The sequence below is a fragment of the Pollicipes pollicipes genome, unplaced genomic scaffold (genome assembly GCF_011947565.3).
Source record: "Pollicipes pollicipes isolate AB1234 unplaced genomic scaffold, Ppol_2.1 Scaffold_7231;HRSCAF=8579_pilon_pilon_pilon, whole genome shotgun sequence".
NCBI classification, from domain to species: Eukaryota; Metazoa; Arthropoda; class Thecostraca; order Pollicipedomorpha; family Pollicipedidae; genus Pollicipes; species Pollicipes pollicipes.
Genome location: NW_023597034.1, coordinates 4108968 through 4133746, shown reverse-complemented (window position 1 = coordinate 4133746; position 24779 = coordinate 4108968). Strand labels below are relative to the sequence as shown.

At 65.2% G+C, this 24779-nt stretch overlaps 2 protein-coding genes across 2 annotated transcripts in view; one reads left to right on the top strand and one right to left on the bottom strand.

Moving 5' to 3' along the window:
• Positions 1–205: 205 nt before the first annotated feature.
• On the top strand, positions 206–3866 carry LOC119109266 (NKAP family protein CG6066-like; the record flags this gene model as incomplete). Its single annotated transcript, XM_037232861.1, is given in 6 exon segments — positions 206–225; positions 896–1101; positions 1414–1533; positions 2374–2494; positions 3308–3404; positions 3406–3866. Coding segments are annotated over 6 exon segments (633 nt in total), but the record flags the coding sequence as incomplete, so codon positions are not given.
• Positions 3867–5907: 2041 nt separating this feature from the next.
• LOC119110229 (ras-related protein Rap-2a) overlaps positions 5908–24779 on the bottom strand; it is a 29912-nt gene continuing 11040 nt past the window's right edge. The window contains exon 2 of the mRNA XM_037233973.1: positions 5908–6726. The gene's annotated coding sequence lies outside the window, so the exon portion shown is untranslated. The remainder of the gene's footprint in view (positions 6727–24779) is intronic.

Sequence of the window (24779 nt, the reverse complement as noted above, 5' to 3'; positions counted from 1 at the left end):
ACATTCGATCCAGGACGCCAGGTGGCAGCACCGAGAGGACCGCGGCCCGTCGCCGGCTGCCGGTGGCTGGAGCTGGGGACCGCGTGTGGACCGGCACAGCGGCCGGGACGCGCCGCAGCACGAGGACTTCGCGTCGGAGCGGCGCGAGCAGCGCATCAGGATCAGCGAGCGAGGTGTCCCTGAGGTGTGGAGCCACTCCCCGCCCAGGGAAGACGGCGCCGACGAGTGAGTACTGGTGTACAGGGTCGGCGTGGCACAGGCGATCCGCCCTGCCTGCCTCACTACTGCCTGATCCTAAATCCTCGCAGTGGCCCGTATGCTGAAGCCAGCTGTGGCCGTCAGCTACCAGCCGGCTCACGTCTTCCCGGGCCGGAGCTCCGCTCGAGCAGCCCCGCAAACCCTCAACAAGGGCGTCGGTACATGATGCATCTGGTTGGCGGGAGCCTTCCACCACTTCCGTAGGCCTTCAGGTTGATTCTCGTTGCAATGATGGCGTCGTATCGGTGCGATGCTTTTGCCCAAACAGTTTTTGTGCAACGTGCGTTTTCGAAAGCATGCTAACGCGTCCCTGTGATGCTGTGCCGGACTGGATTTTGCTAATCTTACATAACACAACGTTGAAGAATGACGTCGCACCGCCGTTTAAAGCCACGTGGTATCGTATTTCTAATGCCATCACAACATCATGGGAAGGCTGTGTTACATTACTGAATTAATGTGTGTATTGTGTGTGCGCTCGTGTATGATGTGTGTGCCTAACAATCTATCGCGGGTTGTTATTTGTTGTTGTCCGCAACCTGCCGTGCTTTCTTAGTGATTTTGCACAAAATAGACTTGCATTTGAGCTGCCAGAGTTTTTGTGCCGGTCGCCTCACGGTATTATGTTGTTCCTCAGCTCCGACCTGGCCAGCCCGAAGCCGCAGCGGGAGTCTGTCTCGTCGGCCGACGAAGCGGAAATAAAGAAAAAGAAAAAGGCCAAGAAGGAGAAAAAGAGCAAAAAAGATAAGAAAAAGAAGAAGAAGCGAAAGAAGAAAAAGAAGAAGGTTTCGTCTTCGTCCAGCGAATTAGAAGACGAAGAAGAGCAGTGGATGGAGAAGGGAGGTATGGGCAAAGTTATGATTGAATATGCTCAGAGAGCGCGCTCCTTAGTATGCGTGCTTCGTTCCCATATGGGAACGTTGGCTGTCACTTCCACTTATTATGTCCTAATGAACTGTGTTATGTGTATCGCAATGCCACTACCCCTGAAAACGCAACGGCCGTTATTTAAGCGCAGGTGTCGTCTGACGCTCGGTCCTCTCAGCTGGTTTGCCGTCATGCCGCACGAGCGGCACGTCTCGCAGCTGTGCCCTGGTTTCCGTCATTGGATGGTCATGCCCCGACTGTGTGTCGTCTGACGCTCTGTTCTCGCAGCGTCCATCGCTGGCCCGGACGGCCTCGGCGTCGACGGCGACGACTCGTTCGGTCCGATGCCCAAGGAGAAGGTGCAGCTCTCGAGGAAGGAGATGGGCCAGGCCTTGTTGCCCGGCGAAGGTGCGTCCTGAGACGGTGCGACGGGCTGAGGGCGGGGAGACGGCGGACACGGCCGGGGACGTTGCGGCTGCTTCAGGCCTATGAAAGAGTAGTTTTGATCTGTGTGCTGTGACTTAGGGAGTGGCGGTATCGTGTTAACGCTAGACACAAATCATGCTTGCGGCCCGCCGCTGACGTGATACGCACTATTGGTACGCAAGAAGCAATGTCACATTTCAGTTGGTGACGACCTTCGTGCTGTTTTCTAGAGGGGTGGACATGCGTTGGGGGCATTCTCTTTCACAGTGAGGCACTGGCTTCAACTTTCTCTGGTTAGATAAGTATATCGCTGGCCTTTTCTCTGAAAGGTAGGGTGAAATATGGCGTTAAGTGCAAAACTCCCGAGCATTTCAGCGGGATTTTGGCAAAGAAGTAAATTTTTGTGTTGGCTGTGAACCAGATGGTAAAACGGGGTTGCATCTTGCGCTAGAAAACGAAGACGATCAATGAAAATAGTTTCGGAGCTGCAATCCACATGCAGAATATTCGAATGTAGGACGCTGTCACACTTATCAGGCTCATTCATACTTCCACAAGTATATTCCGTGCACCAAAATAGGCTGAGAACGCAATGCTGATCGTATCTCTTGTCATAGCGCGTCGCCCTCCCCTGTCCTGAAACACCCGTCGTCTCCGAATACGTGCACGTAGCACCAGGCAATACCCCAACATCCTGGGTAGCATGACGTGCCCTCGCGTAACCGTGCGTCCCAGCTTGGGGCGCACCCCTGGCGGCCTGTGTTGTACGGGGCCCGCCCTCAGCGCGGCAGCCCGCCTGACTCGCGGCGATCTTCGGCGCAGGTGCGGCGATGGCGGCGTTCGTGGCGGACGGCAAGCGCATCCCGCGGCGCGGCGAGATCGGCCTGACTAGCGACGAGATCGCCTCGTTCGAGGCCAAGGGCTACGTCATGAGCGGCAGCAGGTTCGTGACGGCCGACGCCGCCCGCCCGGCCGCTGGCTGATGGCTGACGGCCGGCGCTGGGGCGGGGCGGCGGTGTTACCCCCGGTCGGCGTGAGGCCGTGGTCGGGCGGTCGGCCCCTGTCAGTGATGTGCCAGGGGCAGAATGGAAGGTGTTTAATGAATCGGCGATTTTCTTTGAGGAGCAGTGTGTCAGAATGCATAATCTACGTATCACGGGACCGCAGAAGCTGTCGTCAGTTTACCGGTTACTGACAGTCGTGGAATCCTGTCAGTAAATTGAAAAGGAGGCTCACTCAAAACTCCGAGTCACTAGACAATCTGTTGGCCAGTTTTTTACGGGCTCTTCTTTCATGTTCAGTGCCTCAGCCTTGGTCTGTAATCTACTTCCAATGGGCTTTTGCTGATCGCCACTGTTACTTGTGTATATGTGTATCAAGTTGTGTATTGCAAATATTTGTCACGAGAGATGAGATGTCTGCATCTCTGCGTAATCAGTTTATTATTAGCGAGTCCCCTATTCCTGTGACGTACCGCCCTGGGCTCCGGTGACGTAGTTGAGATAAACTGGGACCTTGGGATCTAGTGCACGTAGTTCAGGCGGTGCGCATTGTGCGGGTCTCTCAAATTGGCAGGGATGCGCGCGTGACGGGCTTCAGTGCAGTTACGATCCGTACCATTTGAGGGACTGGCGATTTGTGCCGATGTATGAGTATTAGCCTAACTTCCCCGCCGTCAGGGCCCCTCCGGCCCTCGATCACCCGTATTTTGCTCGTGCTGACACCTACAACTCATACCATGCACTGGCATTTGCAGGCATCGCCGCATGGAGGCTGTGCGCATGCGCAAGGAGAACCAGATCTACTCGGCGGATGAGAAACGCGCGCTGCAGATGTTCAACAAAGAAGAGCGGACAGAAACGCGAAAACAAAATCCTGGGACAGTTCCGAGAGATGATCAGCAACAAGCTGAGCAAGAAGTAACGCGTGGTGTCCGGTGCTATAAACTGCAGACCGATGTCAAGGAGACGCCACCGGAGGCTTCGTGGTGAAGAGCGCCTGTTTTAGCGATCCTCGCTGGCTGACCTGGCGCTCCAACTGCGCTGAGTCAGCTGTTTTACTGTTTGCGTGCGGTCGCGGACACGTGTTGTGTACTTCACGCGCGCACGTGGTAACGCACGTGCAGTGGGGGCGGGCTCCGAAAACGTTCGCTGTTTATCTGTCATCGGGCACGGCGTGACTCACGCGGCGTGCGGCACCCCCCATCGCGCGGGTCTGGTACAGTTTGAGCGCGTGTTGCATGGCGCGCCGGTCGGCTCTGTGGCTGACGGAGGCTCTCCGCGCGGGATCGCCTCGGGTGACACGCTCGTGCGAATATACCACGCATCGCCCCCAGCCGACTGTGACCCTGCGCGCTGCGCGCAGCGAGGTGTCGCGGTCATGACGTCGGCAGCCGCCAGACCTGCGCGGCGCGGCCCGCCCCAGCCAGCGGCTCGGCGCGGCTCAGCCCGCCCCAAACCAGCAGCTCGGCCGCGGCACTGGCCGTCGCCGGCCGCGGCCGGAGCGGCGCGCAGTGGCGCGGGTTTTTTGCGCACGCACGGTGGCTGCAGTTTTCCTTCAGAAGTGTTGCGCTGCCGTCTCGCTGATGGCCGAGTTTTGACGGCGTGTCTGAGATGTACGGAGGGAATCTGGCGTGGAGAAACGGGCTGATGCAGATCCTGCATATCCCAAACTTTGAAAGAAAACGAGCAGATTGATCCGAGAGACAACCCTGCAAGGGTTGGCGTGGGGTGGTACTTAGTCATCAGATTAATCAGCTTCCGCGAGCAGAGAATTTCAGCCCTCTGTTAAGTCAGGCATGGGGGGGCCACCCGTCTGCCCCCAGCCGGATATGGAGGCCCAAAAGCGAACATTCCTGGGTCGATGGGCAGAAAAATGCGTCGCCTGAGTGAGTGCCAGAGCACTCACGGTAAGTGCCTGAGCACTCGGGTGAGTGTCTGGGCACTCGGGTGAGTGCCTGAGCACTCGGGCGAGTGTCTGGGCACTCGGGGTGAGTGTCTGAGCACCCGGAGTGGGTGCCTGGGCACTCGCGGTGAGTGTCTGATTCAGTGCCGGCGGTAGCACGGCAGCATTTATGCGCATGGAAAGGCTTCGGGCAAATGTTACCAGCGCGCTACCGCAGAGCCCAGTGGGAGGGCGCGGACCGGCCCGCAGTACAAATCGCGAGGGTGGCGAGCTCTGCACGACACGCCCGTCACTCGAGCTCGATTGTCCGCACTGAGTTACACCATGCGAGCACACGTGTGTTGTGCACCTGGATAGTGTAGGCCGCAGGTCTCTTGGTCATGTAAGCAGCCGCATACCAATCCGCTACGCGAGCTGCGGGCAGTAGTTGATTCATATGACTCGTTCTGACTGATGTGGTCTAGTCCGGAATATACGTTTGTCCATGCCTCATAACCTAGCGCTGACATTTTCGTGCCTTCATTTTGTGGCTTTCATGTTTTGCGGCCCTTTCCCGAACAACACGCGCGTCATCTCGGTGTCGTGACCTCAAGACAGATGGGCTGAATAGTGAATCAGCGCGTTCAGCCGTCCGCCCGCTCCTCGGAGTGGGTGCATAGGGTCTTTGACACTCATGTGGGGTCATTATGTCCGCTGCCGCACTGGCATTGCATGGATGGGTAGCAGGGAGATTATATGAGTGTAGGTCCGGTCAGCAGCATTCATGAACGACCCGGCGGCAGGGCCATTGAACCCATGCGACTGCATCTGAGAAGCTAACAGGGGTGTCGTTTTTCAAATATGATGCGGGCTTCCCGAAGCTGCTGAATGCAGCGTCATGCGACTAATAACTAAATTATCCGGTACGGGGGACCCCAGCCCCCGAACCAAAAGCTGTGAAACCCTGGGCACAGCGCAGACGAACATCTATACCCGTTCGTTTTGTCCATGTGCCGCCCATTGAAACGTCCCTTGCAGGCGTATTTTAGCACGCCAGTGCCGTTTCACGCGCCCTGCCTTGCGGCTCGCTCCGCCGGTACAGTGCCGCGGCCCGATCTCAGTCGCAGCCCGCCTGCCTCGCCCCGCAGATCCAGTGCCGCGGCCCGATCTCAGTCGCCGGCCACCTGCCTCGCCCCGCAGATCCAGTGCCGCAGCCCGATCCCGGCCGCGGCCCGCCTGCCTCGCTTGCGTGAGAGATGCTTTCTCGGGCGATTGCTTGCACCGTTGACTTCAAGGCCACATCGCTTTAGCCTGAGAGCGCGCCGGGCGGACGCCGAGCTCTCAAATCCGTCCGATGCCCATCCGCCCAGCGGCGGACGGCACCGAGCAAGTCCGCGTCCGTTCAGCGGACGGCGACCGCGCCATCTGCGCCAAAGCACGGCCGACAGGCAAGCGCGGAGACGTCACAATACGTACGCGAAAATTTACGTGTATTACAGAGCCCCGGCATGCGCACAGAACAGGATCGTCTTAAAAATGATTCCGATACAGCCCGCAATGTACGCTGTATACAAAAATAATATAGCAAAGTCTACAAATCTCCACGCACGTCGACAACGGGTTAACCAACCGGCGTGTTAACATAGCACCAGGCGGCCACACTCTGGCGTGGCGCGTCCCAGCAGCGTTAGCTCAGTGGCGTTGACCGGCGCGGCGGGCCGTCGGCGCGCGGCTCCACCGCAGGCACGTTCGAGGGCGGAGGACGGCCGGGCGCGCGGCGGCCGTCACGTGCCGCCTTTGAGCAGACGCTGGTATTGCCGGCCGTCGGATCACAGACGGGAGGGGGGCAGCGGCGGCGGCGGCGGCGGCCCGACCTCGCGGCTGACCGACCGCAGCGCCGCGCCGCGGCGACATATGGCAACCGGCCGGCCGAGCCCCAGGGACACGGGACGAGGCCGCTGCGCGCGCGCGCCGCCCGGCGGGCGATGCGGGATTACAAACAGTCACACGATAAATCTCTCCGTCAAAAGTAACATCACTGTCGCAGCGCTCCACGCGGCGTACAAACACGGGGCGGCGCCCAACACACGCAGTTCGGCGGGGCTGGGGTCCGGTCAGGTCCGGTCGGCCCTCCCGGCTCAGGCGGCCGCACCGGGCCGCCCCGCCGCCAGACAACAAGGCTTCGTCACGATATGAAACGGCGACTCGCGTGCCGGTGCTGACGGCTGGGCGCCGCCGACTGGTCCGGTCTGGTCGGCCGGCGGGGCCGTCCGCGGGGCAGCGCGGCAGCACCTGCAGCGGGGAGAGCGTGGTCAGTGGCACGGCCCGACCGGCCGCCGGCGAGCCAACAGCGGCCTGGTGAGGCGGCCGCGTTCACCACGCACGGATTACATTCACAGCACTGCTCAAAGCTTCGTGCAGTGCAGGCGCATCAGCCACGCGTCAGCCATTACCAAATCACCTCCTCATCTCCGGCGGCGATTCCCGCCGCGCCTCCACACCGCTGCCGGTCCCGAATACCCAGCGGCGGACCGCAACAGTCTGGACCCCACCCGGGCCGGCGCCGGCCGCCGGTCGGGCCGGCCGGCGGCACCCGCGTGACGGTCTGACGGACGTGCTCCGCCGCAGAGCCGGCCGCTTACGGCCACAGCGCCGGCCCGCTCCTGCTGAGTCGCCGCCGCTGACAAAGGCGGCGCGGCGGCCTGTCGGCCCGGCCGGGCTTCATCCGCCCGCTGCCAACTGACAGCAGCTGCACAGGACAGGCGCCCCGGCCGCTGCTCGCGGCACGCGTCGGAGGGAGCGAGGTCCAGTGGCTAGCCGACCGGCCCGTCGGCACGCTCCTAGGCAACAACGGGACCGACGGTTCATAGACGCCGTCCCGTCGCCCCCCTGTCAGCGGAGCTTGCCAGGGAAACCTGCCACATAGCCAGGCGTAACTGCTCTCTGAAACGAGGCGTCTTCGCCGCAAAACGTTCTCCGATAACGCAACGTCTCTGCCGGAGAACGTTCTTAAATAACGCAACGTCTCCGCCGGAGAACGTTCCCCAGTAACAAGCGCCTTCGTCAAAGAGCGTTCTCCGATAACGAGGCGCCTCCGCCGGGCAGTGTCCGACCTCCGACCTCGGACCTCCGACGGCGCGACTCCTCAAACTGAGGACGTGTGACGGGTGGCTGTCGCGCCGCTGGCCAGCGCGTCTCGCCGCGGCCGCCGCCGGTCAGGGCCGCCCTCCAAACCCACTTGACGGCCGCGCGCCGGGCTCCTGCAGCGGCCGCGCGCGCGCCAGCCAGCCTGCACCGAGCCGGCGCGCGGCGGCGCCGCCCATCGCACCGAGCGCGACGGCCCGATGAATCACGGTGGCGAGCCGTGACGTCACGCCCAACACTTGCGACGCCGACCAATTGCCGCCGAGCGGCCGCGCCGGGCGCCCCGCGCCGCTGTCCGGGGGTTCCTTCAGACCGGCAGGTCACTGTCGGCCGGCCCCCTGACCCGGCGGCGCCTCCGGCGCGGCGCCGACCCGGCTCGGAGCCTCACGTGCGGTTCGAGTCCGGGCAGAACCGGTTCGTCAGGCGGCCGCTCCATGGCACACATCGGGCGGCCGGCAAGGTCACGGGCGGACAGCGACGGCGGCCGCCGCTGCGCTGGCGCCGCCGGTCGGACCGGGGCCGCCACCAGGGATAGGGATAGCGGTAGGGATAGGGACGGAGACGGGGACGGGGACGGGGACGTGGGTGGAGATGATGATGGGGATGGGGATGGGGATGGGAATGGGGATGGCACGGGGACGGAGATGGGGATGGCACGGGGACGGAGATGGGGAGGGGACAGGGCAGCCTTACCGGCCGCTGTGAAGAGGTGTGAATCTGGGTGGCAAAGAGACAGGAGAAGTCGAATGGGCCACGGGTTAATGTTCCACAAAACATAGCAGGCCATTTGCACGGGCGATGACGTAGGATTTGATGCAAGCATACGCTGACAATACGGATTGTTTTCACAACTAGCGTTTATTTTGAAGCCAGTTAAAACTGGGTGTGTTTCACACAGCCCAGTAACGAACCCCACATATCAACAATCTCGCCCCCCCCCCCCCCCATAACGACTTCCAATAGAGGAAGGTGGCCTGCCTGGCGCGGTGCCCATCACATGGTTGGCAACGACAACGCGTCCAACAGTCAGCGAAGACGGTCGTTTTCAAAGTGATCATCAGGTGCACGACTTTCAGCCTGGCTTTGAACAGATTCGTGCTGGCATGTCGTGCTGATATATCCAGGTGGCAGCAATGCCCTTTGCAGGGATTTCGCGCCGCTGACGGGCGCACGGCTCGGGCCAGGGCCGGCCGGCCGCTGGACCGACTGGAGGCCCCGGCGCTACACACCACACACCACACACCTGCGGCCGCGCCCAGCGAAACGGCATCTCGCCGGGCGCGCCGGCGGGAAACCCGACGCGGGTGCGGGTCGTGACGGGGGGGAGGGGGGGGGGGGGCGACGAAGGGAGACACGGGTCAGCACCCGCCGCCGATCGCCGCGCCGGGGCGGCGGCCGGCCGTGCACCCAGCGCGGGGGTCAGGGGTCACCAGCCGGCCGCGGGGCACGGCGAGGGGCGCCGCTGACAACGGCACACGCAGCTGGGGACGGCGACGCCCGGTACGCACAGCCACGGCGCCAGTATATCTGGGGTGAGCGACCTCCGGCTGCGCGGTCCATGGAAAAAGGGGACGTTTGGATACTGCCTGGGGTGGAAGCGAGCGCCGTCTGCCACGCCCCATCACAACAGGTGGAATGATGCGACGAGGTGGCTCAAATCCAAGGATCCACTCCTCCGCCGACAGGCGGCAGATGTGTGGAGATGGTGCCACGGCTCGTGTTTTCCTGCTCGGTTTTCAAGTAGATAATCCATCTGGTGAGGGAACTGGGAGACAGAAGAGGAAACATAACTCCAGGGACGGGGTTTGCTAATGGTAACAACGTAAGCTTTATAAGCATAGGACCCAACGCTTGAACACGAATTCAGTACAAATACAGGATTGGTTTGATGCGTCGCAGCGCCGCTGAAAAAAAATTATGATGCTGTAACAACATTAGCAATCATCAGAAAAAGACGCAGGGGAGATTATGGCGCACTGGAATCAGAATATAACCAACCAATCACTCGTCCCAAGTCGCACTTTGACCCTATGATCTGGCGCCTACAATACGCCCAGAGCACTCAAGGGCCGGCCATTACTGCCTGATCCAGCAGCGGAGAGGTCGCCATCGCCGGTGAAAGGAGGCATTATTTAGCACCACCGGCGCTAAGGCCAGTACAAATAGCCACCGGCGGGGCAGCTCGATTCGGTCGGCCGGTAAAAATCACAGTCATCCGTTACTGTCACATTACGGTGTTCGGCGCGGAAAAAGCCGTCGGAACAGCCGCCGTCTGGACCGGTGGCCACGTTCAGACTGCGCCGGTGCGGGATGACCGGTGACCAATCCATCCTTCAGTTGTCAATCCCACACCCATTTTGGGCCCGTCGCTGAAACGTGGACGACATCCAGCACGAATCAATGCAGCAGCAGCGACGGCAGGACGGCCGGAGCACGCACCTGCGGCCGCGGAGCACACCGCTGAAGGCGAACCGGTTCATCGGCAGACCCGTGTCATCGGGTGCGCTCGTGACGTCGCTCCACACCCGCCGGCTCAGGCGAGGCGCGGGCGCCGCCACCGAACCCTGGCCGCCGGATCAGGTCGCACGCGATGCGGCCTTCGGCGAAGCGACGCCGACGTCGGTCGGAGGTGCGACGCCGGCCGCGTCCGGCCGCGGCCGGCAGCGGCGCCGCCGCAGGACGCGCCACCGCCGGCAGACGGGCGCCGGCGCCGGCGCCCGGCCGACCGGGACGCGGCGGGAGGCGGAGAACCGCGCGCGTCACTGCCTCGGTTAGGCAGCGCGCAGTTCCGACTGAGACGGGCCGGGGACGGACCGGACGAGAGCGACAACGGAGGCCAGGCGTCGGCCGAGCCGCGTCTGGCGTCGGCCGACGGCGCCGCTGGTGGCGGCAGGGCTGGTCACCGGTGTGGTACCAAGACCATGTGGTTGGTCACGGTGTTAAAAACAGCACCAGAGTCTGCAAGGCGCTATCGCTCCATCACGACACAACAAAGGAGACCACAGCCATGAAATGTTCCGCGAAGTGAAGCACTAAACGTTACGACACATGGGCAACAGAAGTCATAAATCAGGCGCAGAAACATTTTGTAACCGGTAACCAGGTTCATGCGATCGGAAAATTGGCAAAAAGCTGATGCCGACCAGGCCCAAGCTGCCACCTGTGCGCATCACGACTTTGGCCGATCATGCATGTCATCGAATTGACCGGGATAATGATTGATGGAACCCTCATCTCACTCCAGACACCTGCTGATTTCAGCAAGCGTAAGTCGCATTAAATTTCCATTAGCGCGTTTCGCTCAGCATAATGTCATGCAAATGCACCGGTGCACCACGCTCAACACACCAGCGCGTGGTCGGACGTCTTCTTCTGCGAGCACCATCTCCATACGGGCCAGCTGCAGCCGTCCGCACACCAGCGCACCGCCGTCTCCTACATCAGCAGCTCTGCGAGCACCTTCTCCATACGGGCCGGCTGCAGCCGTCCGCACACCAGCGCACCGCCGTCTCCACATCAGCAGCTCTGTGAGCACCATCTCCATACGGGCCCGCTGCAGCCGTCCGCACACCAGCGCACCGCCGTCTCCACATCAGCAGCCGCCAGTCGGGCGTCTCCCTCAGCGGCCGGCGGTGAGTGGCGGCCCGAGCCGGGGCCAAACCCGTCCGCTCGCGTCACGCATGCAGCGCGGACGCCTCGCATTCACGCGGCGAAAGGAGGCGGCGGCGGGACGCTCTTGACAGGGACCCGGCCACGGCGAGGTCAGGCTCACTGACCGACGGACAGACAGGCATGCAGACACATGTACACACGCACACATAAACAAACGGACAGACAGACAGACAGACAGACAGAGACAAAGGAGGGACGGCGCAGAGCTGTCCGGAAGCTGTGGCCGCCGCCGAAGCCGTGACCGGCCGGCTGGCGGCACGCCGCGCCCCACGCCGCCGGAAGGGCTGGCAAGGCCGAAGGGCGGCCGTGACGGCGGCGCAGGCGGTCTGACCCCGCCGGCCGCCGGCACGCCCGCCGCACACGCTCACACCCGGGCAACGCGTCGGACAGACGCCGATTCAGAACGTTCGCGCCCCGTTCGCGCGGCGCGCTGCGGTGTCGGTTTTCACAGACGCCAGCGCGCGCACGGCGACTAATGCACGCAAATGCTTGCAACTGGTGCAGGTGGCGCACAGGCGCAGACCGTGCGCCTCGCGACCACTCAGCTGTTGGCCGCGCGCAGGCGCCACGTGTCGGAGCGGGCCGCGGCTCGTGCGCCTGCGTCCGTTTGACGTCACCCCCCCCCCCCCTCCGGCCCGCCCCGAGCTATCAGACGAGCGGGTGACACCGGCGGCACCGGCGGCTGTCGCAGCTCCGTCCGTCGCTGGCGTCGCGTCGACGTCGGCGGACGTCGCGGTCCGCGCGCCGGCCGGGCTCAGCTCGGCGCCGCCGTGGCGTCTGAGGGGGCGCCGCGGCGGCCGGCGCGCCGCTGCTGGCGGGAGGGGCCGGCCGAGCAGCCGGCGCGCGCCAGTGAAAGGCGGACCGAGAGCGGCTGCGAGATGGCCCGATATGACAGATGAGAGGGAAACACGGACAATAAACAATGGAGCAGGTGGCCGAGGCGGTGGCCGGTCCCGCGACCGCGTCGTTATGTTGTGGGGTACGGAGCGCGTACGCTTTTTACCGCGGCAGCGCGCGGCTCGGCAGCCTGTCCCGACCGGAGCGTCGAGCGAGTCGCATCGACCACTGCTCCGCCAGCCACCATCTGCTCTTCCGGTCCACTGTTTGATGGTCTAATTGTGCGTCTAAATCCCCGAACGACATGTCGAATTGGCTGGCTTTGTATCGTGTCTTTTCCCGGTACCCGACGTCATTATTGGGAGTGGTCTACCGACTTCCCTGGTGATTTAATCATGTTTCCAGGCGACTGCCACGGTGTCCAGCACTTGACAGTTCGTACCCTCACGACATGCCAACGACTCACCCCCAACGACCAGTAGCGTCTGCACGGTGTGACGAACCGTCTGGTCACCTTCAGCGTCCAGACGGTTCGTCACACCGTGCAGACGTTTCGTCATCGTCTCCAGGCGGTTTGCTTCACCGTCTCGAAATGTCCCGCGGGCCACGCCACCGGACACGATGGCGGGGCCGCTGTCCGCCCCCGGCCGGCACAGGGACCGCACGTGCCGGCCGTGGTCGGACGCCGGGTGGCACGTGATGGGCACCACCAGCCGGCCGGGGCCCGACCGGAGGGCGGTGGCCGCTGCCGAGTCCATGCTGCAGACGCCGCCAGTTGCGACACCCTGCAGCTGTGCATCGTCCAGCCGTTTGGCGCAAAGGGCATGCCCCTAAACAGTGACGAAGCGCAGCCGCCGGTGAAAGCGAAGGAGAGTGAGAGGAGAAACGACGAAGAGAGGCGGCAGGAGCGACATCCAGTCCGCGGGAAAAAAGAGGGCAGCACGAGGCTCGCAGACAGCGCGGGCGCGCCAGGTAAAAAAAAGCGGAAGCTTCGGCGTCACGTCCGGCGACAAAAGCACCGGGTTCGCCGGCCGCGACGCCGCTTGTGAAGAGCAGCGGCTGAGGAGGCCTCCAACCCACGGCACCATCGACTCCGGCAGCGGACTTCTGCCGGCGTCACGCGTGACAGTACTAACGTCACCAACGTCACCACCACCGTCACTAATGTCACCACCGCTCCGGCAGCGGACCTCTGCCGGCGTCACGCGTGACAGTCTCAACGTCACCAACGTCACCACCACCATCACTAGCGTCACCACCGCTCCGGCAGAGCCATCATGCCCGGCCGTTGACGAGCTGCGGCCGCTAACGACGTGACAACAGGCGTGGGCGGGCGCGCAGAACCGCCCCTTGCTGCGGGACGCGTCACCGCCGGCGTCGCGTGCAGGCGCTGCTCGCGGCACGGGGCAGGCTTCGCGGGCGTCACGACCGACCAGTGTCGGTCGCCCCGACGGCGGCGACGTGGGCGGACCCGCCCCCTCCCGGCGCGACAGCCTCCCGGTCGGCAATACTCGGCGGGAATAACGTCAACAGAGGCTCGGCGGGCCGCCGTCGTGCGCCGCGCGCACACGACAAACAGCCCTGAACGGCGGCGCGGCCCGCGGACACGGCCACGCACTCCGCCGCCGGGCAGTAATCCCGAGCACACCCGCCTCCCAAACCACCAGTAAGTACGGGTGTGAGGGGGGGGGGGGCGTCGGCGGCCGAGCGGGCGCCGTAGCCCGTCAGCTGGCTCCTCAAGAGGTCAAATGGCTCCAGCAGGGGTCAGGCTCTGCAGCACTGCCCAGGGCCGGCTCCGGCGGTGGGCGTGGGGCCGTGCTGACGAGGAGCGCCTTCGGCCACGTCTGAGGAGTCACCGCGAGTCTCCGGAGTCGGAGTCAAAGTCGGAGTCCGGAGTCGAAGACAGTGCAGATCTCGTCGCCCTGGATAAGCAACCTCCGGTGCCAACTGGATAAGCAACCTCCGGTGCCGCGGTACCGGCAGCCGTCATTAATCGGTAGCGGCGGCGCTTGGGCAGTGCTGGCGCTGCTGGGGCGGCACTTGGACGGTGCTGGTGCTGCTGGGGCGACGCTTGGGCGGTGCTGGTGCTGCGTGGGCGGCGCTTGAGCTGTCAGTGCTACAACCTCGCCGATCGGTACCCATAAACACTGGCCGTATTAAACGCGCGGAAACCCCGCACCACGCCAATGTCACAAGGACGGCATCCCGCCGGCCCTGAGCCGGTACTCATGCATCTGGCGGGGGCCGGTGCAGTGCTGGTACCACCTTTTTCAATTAAGTGCAGCATCTCTAATCCAAATCCTTCGCAACTGAACACGAAAGTGGCGCCTGAGCCGACACGATCCCGCCGGATCCATCTCGCCGGGTCGGATCTGACCGGCTCGGACCACACTGCGAGATCTCGCGCGGCGGACCGGCTCGGACCACACTGCGAGATCTCGCGCGGCGGACCGGCTCGGACCACACCGCGAGATCTCGCGCGGCGGACCGGCGCGGACCACACTGCGAGATCTCGCGCGGCGGACCGGCTCGGACCACACCGCGAGATCTCGTGCGGCGGACCGGCGCGGACCACACTGCGAGATCTCGCGCGGCGGACCGGCTCGGGCCACACTGCGAGATCTCGCGCGGCAGACCGGCGCGGACCACACTGCGAGATCTCGCGCGGCGGACCGGCGCGGACCACACTGCGAGACCTCGCGCGGCGGAGGCCGAGCGGCCAGCCAGCGGTCACTTTGACGCGGTCCAGAGCAGTCCAACAGACCCCTGCACGCGAGACTGCCATGGCCCGGCCAGGTCCGACCTGGTCACCCGGACCGGCGCTTGAGAGTGACTTGGTGTGGGTCAGCCCGCAAGCCGCTCCTTCACGCAGGCCCGGGGCGCTACGGCCCCGGCTTGACCCCGGCACCGTTCAGGCAGTCAGCCAGCCGGGCGGACCGCCCATGTCCAGCCCCGTTTGTCTTCCCACACGCACGAGGCCACTAATTAACTGCCTGCACCTCCAGTCAGGGACACGCCCTCCGTCCGCCCTGCATGGGCGAGGCAGGAACAGTTGAACATGCGGGCAGGTACGCCGGAGATGGCAGCACACAAGCCGGTACCGCGGGCCACTGTCAGCCCATCGCACCGGCCGCAAACACCTCGCCCTGCACGGGCGTCCCGCACCGTCTCAGATCCCGAAATATCGACCCACTCCTCTGGGGCAGCCTCGTGGAAATTCAGCGCAAATTCCGGCGCCTTCCTCTGCACGGCGACGCTCTTCAGGGACGCGCCGGACGCCTCAGACGAGTGGGCCCTCCCGCCGTGGGCGTGGCTCGTCGCTCCCTCGACTCCAGCCGCTGCCTCGCCGGGCGGCAGAGCGGGTGGCGTGCTCGCGCGGGACGGGACGCGGCGCCATTGCTCGCCGCCCGCCGCCGGCGCTGACGGACGGCGACGACGGATCAGATCGGCCCGGCACGCCGCGTGCATACAAACCCCCTAATTGTACCATCGTCATACCGGACATGTCGGACGTCGGCAGCGGCACGCGCAGCTGAGCACGCTCACGGCGACAGAGCCCGGTGCAGACGGACGCCGCGCCAGCACGGCGTCTGACGCCGACTACTCGCTCCCGGCCGCGAGGCATGGCGGCGATCAGCATGGGGGATGCGCGGAGGCCGCAGCGCAGTGCGGGGAGGCGCTGCAGCACAGTGCAGGTCACACAAGGTCAGGGCGTGGGCCGACCTTCCGACCACTAGCTGGTAGTCTAGTACCTGACGTGACCACTGTACAGTCATCATCAGTGGCTGCAATGGTGGATGCGCGCCCGAAGCACAGGCGTGCGCCCCAAAATAATCGGAATACTGGATGCGCACGTGAAGGCGGCTAACGCCACACAACGCCGTCCACTTCCCTATCGCTGAGCCTCCAGCACCAGCCGCGTTAGGCCAAACTACATGGCCGGAAGCCGCCCTCAAAAACAGCTGCTCGCGTGGTGTCTGGCTTGAGCGACCGCACCACCAGGGCTGTTGGCCGCAGCCGGCCGCTGCCACGCCGCCCCACACGTGAGCTGGCGCGCGCTATGGCTGCCCGGGCGTGTCGTCACCGGACGGCAGAGCACCGCTCCCGCGCGTGTCCGCCACGTCCGCGGAGCACCGCTCCCGCGCGCGTCCGCCACGTCCGCAGAGCACCGCTCCCGCGCGTGCCCGCCACGTCCGCAGAGCACTGCTCCCGCGCGTGTCCGCCACGTCTGCAGAGCACCGCTCCCGCGCGTGTCCGCCACGTCCGCAGAGCACCGCTCCCGCGCGCGTCCGCCACGTCCGCCGCGTGAGGCAGCCCTGGTTACACACCGTGAGAGGGGCGTCCCTGGCGCTCCGGACCGCCACCGTCCGGCGTCGGCGGACCGACGGGGCGGTGCAGTTGACGTGTAGACCCTCCGTCAGAGCGGGGACGAGTGGCAGGGACGTCATCCTCCCCGCCTGCGAGGACAGCAGGCCTGGCGGCACGTCCAGGGACCCGACGCCACCGACGCTGCCGACCCAGGACCACCAGCCGCGCGGCGCACCGACAGAACGGGGGCAGACTGACGACGGACGCGCGGGTCCGGGGCGCAGCTGCCGTCACTTAGTCGCGCTCCGTCGCCGCCCGCGTCGTCCGACGCCAGACGCGGCGAGATCACAGCGGCGCCGGCGTCCGGTACAGGTGCTCTGAGTCTGCGCGAGGGATCGGCCACATGCAGGGTGTGCTTCCGCGTCGGCTTTGTTTGCTGGAAACACTGCCTCGAAACCGTGCTTATCCAAACCCAACCGGTAGCGTGATGATAACTGATGTGACACATCCTGGCCTTCCAAGACACTGCGCAGCCCATGGCAGCGTTGGATGTTTTCTGAATAAGAAACCAATGAGCGCTGACACGGCGCAGACGCCGTACAGCGGAAACAGAGCCATGCCGCTGACTGGCGCCATAGGCCTCACAAATAATGAATGATAACCACGCTGCGTCCCCAAGCCCGCCGTGCAAGCCGATCCAATCCCACACTCGTCGTCGCTGACCTCCACCCGTCGCCAACAGGACCGCCACGCCCACCGCAGTCCCGGCACGCCTTCCTCCCCGGTGGTGGGGAGACGCCCCGCCCTCCCCCCCCCCCCCATCCGCCCCCTCCCCGGCGTCCCGCTGGATAGAAGGTGCCACGCGGCCGCTCCGTAAGTAAACACACGCCGCTGGCAGCCACCGCCGCGTGCCAAGCCCGGCTCGACGAAAGCGTCCGGCGCAATCCCAGCGTCCGAGGCGGTGGCGGCGGCAGCTGACACGGGCCCGATTCACCGTAGTTGCTCCATACTGGCTGGCAGGCAGAGCTCCTGCGCGCCCAGCTCTCGACGAGGACGGGCACTGGGGCGGGCTGTCCCGCAGCGAAGACCAAGGCGGTCGCGCGGTCACCATTCACGCGAGCCTGCAGCAATCACTGGATTGCATCCAGCATCACGTAAAGCCCGACCTCCAATGTACTCTCGGTACTTCTTACGTGATGGCTATTCAGCAACCCAATTCCGTTACAGATGAATGCCAAACGACCTACAGTTAAGATAGCAACATGGCCTTCCATGATCTCTGTAACCCCACCACATCTCTAAAATGCCCCCAATTACCTCCGTGGAAGACTCGTGCGGAAAAACCTCAGCAGACCGAAATCGAAGTCGGCCTTATCAGCCTGCACCAAATTACGTCGGCCATAAATTGCGGGCGCCTGCAGCCGTTCGATTCGAGAGCGGAGCCGGCACGCCGCAGCTGCCATCGGGAGAGGCTGTCCGGACCACGAGGGCCAAGCGGTCACCAGACATGGACGCGAACGGCCGTGCTCACAAGCCCGAGCATCATCGACAGCGCCGCCCAACTGCGGCCTCTCGAGCGTCGATTGCCCGGCCCTCAAAACGCCGGACTATCAGCCGCTTTCGTTTAATCCATCAGCTCCCCGGCCAATCCATTCAATCAAGCAATTACGCCAATTTTCTTCCCCTCGGCGGCGCGACCGTCTGGCGGCGCGGCGGGGGGATCCAGAGCGCCAGCAGCCCACCGCCGCGGCACTGCGCCTCAGGCTCTGCGAACTGTAACAGCGCCAACCATCTTCCACAAAACGGCGCTGACGGCGACCTGCCGCCGGCCTGACGACCAAACGGCCCATAACACTCAACTGCAATGGGGAGGCGGCATTAGCGACATGCCGCGGGCGGCGTTGGCAGCGCGGCGACGCGCGCCGGCGGCGGGGATCGTTCGCGGCAGGCGACAGGCTGCCGTCGCCCATCGCCGCATCTGTACACCTTTGTGACGGTCGAGCCAGGTGCCGACGTTGACGGGGCGGCCGCGCCGCATTACGGCCGGCTCATCAGGCGGTAATGACGCTCTATTACGGCGGCCCGGGACTCTCCGACCCGGCGGCGTCCATCAGAGGCCGCCGGGGTCATCGCCGGAGCGACGACGCCGCGGGGCGCGGCGCCGGTCATCAGTCGAATGACGGCGCCGACGGCCGCTCGTCTGGCCGGCGGCCGCGCCAGTGCAGCCCGCCTCCGACCGGCGGCGGCCACCACACGAGCGTGGCGCCGTCGCTGCAAGCACGCGGTTCTGGCACTACGGCACAACACAGCGGCGCGATGAAGCGAAGGCCCACGAGGAAAGACACCTCGCCGCGCGGTGCCGTCATGGCACACAGTGCAGCCGCCGCTGCCAGGCCCTCGCCGCTGCGGGCCGACATAACTAACCCCTCTGAGCACGACACCGACTCCCAGCCTGTGCACACCGACGGATACCGCCCCCAGCGCCCCCGGGCCAGCGAAGGGAGCGACCAGTCGGCCCAGGCGCCGGCGCCGGCGGACCCGAGGGCAGGGCGCGCGTCGCCGCGCCGCCCGCCGCCGTCCAGCGCGGGAGGCGGCCACAGGTGCGCGCCAGCACGGCAGCGGCCCGACGACAGACGCGCCGCTGGGCGCGCGCCACTGGATCAGCTCCACCGGCCGTGACGCCGTCGCCGCCGCCGTCGTTTGCGATCGGCTGGGCCGACCGGCGCCGGCGGCTCGCAGCCGGACGTCCCGACGAGATACGGACGCCCGGCGAACGGCCGCCTATCTCCAGTGTTTGCACTGGAGCCGCGGCACAACAACCCAGGGCGGCCGCCGGCACGGACGGCGGCGGCGGCTCCTCCGCGACCACGGCAACGTCGCGGCGCCGCGAACGGCCGCCGCCGTGCGCGACGGGAAACCCGCCGCAACTTTCTGAGCGTCATTCACCGCCACCGCGCGGATCAGGGGCGTGCGCGACCGCGCGCTCTTCCGGAAAATGGCCCCTTTGTTGTTGACACTGCGCGTCGGGCTATCCCCAGGAGGCTCCGCGGCGCGATGGCAGCGGCGACACGCCACTGCCCGCCGCCAACCGAGACCGCACGACCTGGCGCTGGCGGGGCGTCCGTCCCGGTGTCGCACGATCGACGCCCACACGGAACAACACGCTGAGGGGCACTACACAGGCGCGTGGCCTCGTGAGCAAAGGGCCGACGGACCTGCTTGGGATACCCCGCTGACGGCAGGACGCCGACCGTATCCGACGTCGGCGCCGTTCGGTGCCCGGAGAGCTCCTGTCGGCGGCCGGGGGATTCTGGCCATCGACCAGCAACTGCACAGAGCTGGCGATCTCGTCCGGCGCTGGCAGGCCCTCAGGCGATCTCGTCCGGCGCTGGCAGGCCCCCAGGCGATCTCGTCCGGCGCTGACAGGCCCCCAGATGATCTCGTCCGGCGCTGACAGGTCGTGGTCGATTTCGTCCGGCGTTGATAGGCCCCCAGGCGATTTCGTCCGGTGCTGACAGGTCCCCTGGCGGTCTCGTCCGGCGCTGACAGGCCCCCAGGTGATCTCGTCCGGCGCTGACAGGTCGTGGTCGATTTCGTCCGGTCCTGATAGGCCCCCCGGCGATTTCGTCCGGCGCTGACAAGCCCCCTGGTGATCTCGTCCGGCGCTGACAGGCCCTCGGACAATTTGGTCCGGCGCTGAAAAGCCCGGCCCGTAGGCCAGCGTGACCACGTACCGCCGAGGTCGCACCGTCAGACGGTAACGACGTCCGACGGTCCCCACAGTCTGCAGTCTGCAGCTTGTAAAGTCCGCAGTCGGCCGCTTGTAAGGTCTGTAGTCGGCCGTGTGTCAGGTCTGGGTCACCTCCGGCGCGCCCGCGGCGTTCGGCCGGCGACGACGCCAGTAGAGAGCTAGGACAGCCAGAGCTGCTGGAGCGCGCTACCGTTCCGCTGGATGGGGTGCGGCCCTGGCCAGCCTGCGCGACTGTGCTGTACAGCGGGAGCGCCAGCCAACAGGCAAATATAGCACCTTAATGCGTCCATACAAGCCGGTCAAAAGCTCCACTAGCGACTGCAGACCACAAAACTATGGGAGAGGGCGCGGGTGTTAAAAACCGGTGGGTTGGAAGAGGTCGACCAAACCGCTGTCTTGGCAGACGAACCCCGCCCTCCAGAGCTAAACATTGGCTCGACGGATCGGGAGTGCAGCCAGTGGCCTCTGACATGCTGGCAGCGAGTGGAGGTGCGCCGGGCGGCCCACGCGGCGCCGCGCGGGCGCCCACCGCCGACTGCGTGTGCGGCTGGCGGACGCCGCCGAACCCATAAACATTTACGTGGGCGGCAAACAGAGCGCCGCGGGTCGTATCCGGTCACCACGGGGCGGCGCCACCGGCGCGGCGCTCCTCAGCTGGCGAGGAACGCCGAGCCGACCTCGCAGCCAGCGGCGCGACGGCCACAACACGACACCTGCCGTCAGCTCCGCCGAGCGCCGCCCGTCCGCCGCGTCCGCCGGCCGCACAGAAGCGCCGTCATCGCGCGAATCACGGCGGCCAGCGCCAGGCGGATGCCGTGACGGCCTTGTCGGGGCCCACTCAGCCCCAACCGGCCAGCCCCCTCGGCGTCACGAGATGCCTAGCTATCGCCCCATCGGCGGCGCCGCGCCGCGCCGTGCCGGCGCCCCTCCGCACCTGACCCCGGCCGTCGGTACGGGCGCCCCCGCTGGCCGCACACGCGGCGGCCGCCTCCTTATCGGCGCACCACTCCCGCGCGCTAATTAAATCCCAATATCCCGGCGGTAATTTCTCTAAAGCGACGCGGCACGGCTCCTTAGATAACGAGCGGCGGCCGCCGCCGTGCGGCGCCGACAGGTGGCAGCAGGGGCGGCGCCAGGGCCGGCCGCCAAACATGGGCAGGCGGCCGGTCCGGCCGTGCCATACGCGGCCGACGGCTGGGCGCCCCGCCAGGCGGGGAGCCCGCCTCGCCCGGCTGAGGACCGCTCCTGAAGCATGGGACTGCTTCAGAGCTAGCGGCCCAGCGCATCGCGACCGCGCTTGGTTGCAGCTCGATGCCCTGATGGTCGGGCAGAGCGAGTGGAGAAGACCTCTCAGAACCCCTCACGAACACGATGCGGGGGTTGGTGCGCAGGTGCAGGCCTTCGGCGTGGGCCCGTCGGCCAGTCTCGGGCGAAGCGAAGCGAGGCGAGGCCAGGCTGTCCAACATCCGGCGGCTGGCTGATGAACGCTGACAGCGGCGCGGAAGCGGCCGAGGCGGACAGGCACGCGTGGTGCGCACATATGGCCGGCAGACCGGCCCCGTCGCCCAGCGGCCGATCATAGGAACCGCGTCCCGGACATTGCCGAGAACACACCCTCACGCGGGCTCCCGACCTCGGCCTCGACCGCTTGTCCCGCCGTCGCCAGGTCGTCCACGGGCGTCCGACATCCAGCCTCGTCCACGATCAGATAGTAGCAACGATCACATGGTCGTCGACAAAAAGGGAATACCTAGCAACACGACGAGCGGCCGGCGACCGGCGCCAGCGGTGGCGGCTGCAGCAGCCTGTCCGCAGCTGCAGCGGGTTCGCGCCTGTCGCGTCTTGTTGCGGCGTTTCCGGTCGCGCGGAACGGCGTGACACAAACGTGCTGGCCCGCAAAGCGCTCGCTATAAATTCATGCGAGTCATGACCAATCAGAGAATGTCATCACATGAAATGGATGGGCCAGGAAACGGCCGCAGGAAAGTCGGCACGCCGCGCCCGTTACGCCGGCGCCCGGCTGCTCTGGTTCTCAGAGACCTGTGTTCGGCAACACCGGACACTGGACACCCGACGCAGAGCCATCTTCACGTGCCGCCGTGACAGAGGCGAGGTACGTTCTGCCAGCGCTCGTCGAGGCCGCTTTTGGACATCATCCATTTCGCTGAGGAGCCTGCCGACCGCCCGCGGCACGTCGGGCTTGAGCGGGCTATTCCCGCCGGCCGGAGATTGGCCGCGTGGGTTGAGCCATTCCTTCTGATTTTGGACGCCGCTCAGGATGGGCCGCGCTATTTCCGCGCACAAGTGGCGCTTTAGACCGCGGGCCCCGCCATGTGCTCGTGCCACACCTCTTCCGGGACGGGCATGCGGCCAATGACGCTCTAATCACTTATGAATTCCCATCACAGTTCGAAACGAGCACTCGTACAGATCAAAGGCTTGTCCCAGCCCACTGGCGGGCGGCTGGACGCTGCATCCTAGAGATACTGGCGCAGCAAAAACCTTCGTCTCCACCGGGATCTCCACGGTCGATCCTCCCCGCGCACGCAAAAACCCCGACGCCTCAGGACGCTATTACAGGATAAAGCCATTCCTTTGTGTTCCTAAGCTCCGCTAAAAACACAACCCAATAAGGCAACTTGAAGACAGCGGCCTGAGTGAGCCTCGGCGAACGATTTCGAGCGAACGTAACACGATTCTACGACGCCACGCCGGGCTCGGGCTTTGTCCGTCGCTAGCCGGCGCCGGACGCGCGCTGCGGCGAATTGAAACCCTGCCGTGCATACGCGGCGATTCATCCCACCGCGCCGCGGGCCGCGCGTGGACGGACTGACGGCGCCACGGCGGTACCCTGCCGCGAAGACGGGCCCGTCAAGCGCCGCGGACAGCGTGTCTGCCGCCACCCCCCACGCCGAGCTCATACCCACCTCGATGTCGTCACCGGCCGGGGCTGGAGCAAGGCAAAGCCCTGACTTGGCGGGACGGCGACGAGGGGCCCGCCACCGCCTGCCCCCGCCGCGGTGGTGATCTCCGAGAGACGCGGCCCGGCCGCCGCTGCGCCACTTTCACTCTCCGTCGCGCCACGGGACAGAGCCGGGCGCAGCGGGACGGCGGACGGACCGGCGCCGGCGGACAGGGCACGTCCCCCCCCCCCCCGTCCCTCAATCGTGACCCGGCACCAAGATCTTGCCCTGCTCCGACACTGCTGCCGATCTGTGTCCGGCGCTGCTCCTGCTGTCCGCTCTTGCCCTGGTCTTGACGCCGCTGGGACCTCTTCCCAGGTCATAACTCTACTGGCGGCTCCTCCTCCTACTGCGGGCTTCTCTTCACTGTCCTACTTCTTACCGGCCCTGCCCCGCCTCGGGGGTACTGAGACTTTGCTGTCGACCTGCCTCGGTCCTAACTCCTGACCCTGCCTCGGTCCTGATGCCGGTCTGCTCCTCGATGCTGTTCCTATCGCCAGACTCTTTGTTATTATGTCTCTGTTGTGGAAGCCTTTTCCCGCTTTGAGTTTTGCCACTTCTCTCGGGTCCCGCTTCTAACGCCAGCTCCTGCCTGGTCCGGATCGCTACGCAAGTCCCCTCCCCAGGTACTGACTCCGTCGCTGCTCCCCCACCCCTCCAACCGGGCCCGCGCGCCGCTGACAGCCGCGGAAACAGGTAATTCAGATCGATCACGGCCAAACATGGCCCGACGTCGGCCCGCTCCGGGAAACACGAGCGGGCTGTCGCCCCGCCGCCGATTTCGTGTACACCAATCGCCTGGTGATAGATTGGCGCCCGGAATATGAAGCAGCTCGGTTTTAAATCCGCACAAAAAACACACACACACACACACACACACACACACACACACACACACACACACACACACACACACACACACACACACACACACACACACACACACACACACACACACACATACCTGAAACATGAGCCCCGCTTACATCGCATTACAGGACGCTTGGCTCGGCGGCCGGCCGCGGCGGCGAGCCCGCCCTTCGCACGGCGCCGCGCCGCCAAAGCCGCGGCTCGCTGCCGCCACATCCTGCGCGCCGAGCCGCCGGCGCCCGACCGACGGACGCGGCTATCTCTCCCCGGTCAGCTAATCCGGCGGCGCTGCGGCCACCCGGCGGCGGCCGTCTGGCGGCCGAGCGTGTCTGATGACGACGGCGGCGGCGGCGGCCTCCGGTCACGCACAGACAGGGCCCAGCCACCAGCCGTCCATAACCCGGCCGTGTCGTGCCCGAGCGCACGCTCCGCCGCCGGCCGCGTGTCCGCCGGCCGTCAGCGGCACCGCCCCAGGCTGGCAGCGAGACACCGATGGTTTTTGCGCCGGTCGTTCCCAGGTGGCTTCGTGGGGCCGCAGTTCGGTTTAGGAGACGCGGAGATGCCGATCGATGCGAGCCTTCTCCGTCTGAAGATCTCGGCCGTCTGGCCCCGATCTTCAGATTTTTTCCTCCGCCAATGAGCATGGCCGCCAAGGGCAGACACACGCCGGTGACCGGTACGAAGGGCCCGGTAAATCAGCCTCGAGAGAAAATGGTCTGCGTACACGACGGCTCCGGACATGCGGCACGCCATGACTGCAAAACGCTGGGAAAGCTGAAGGCGTAGTCGAAAATCACGAC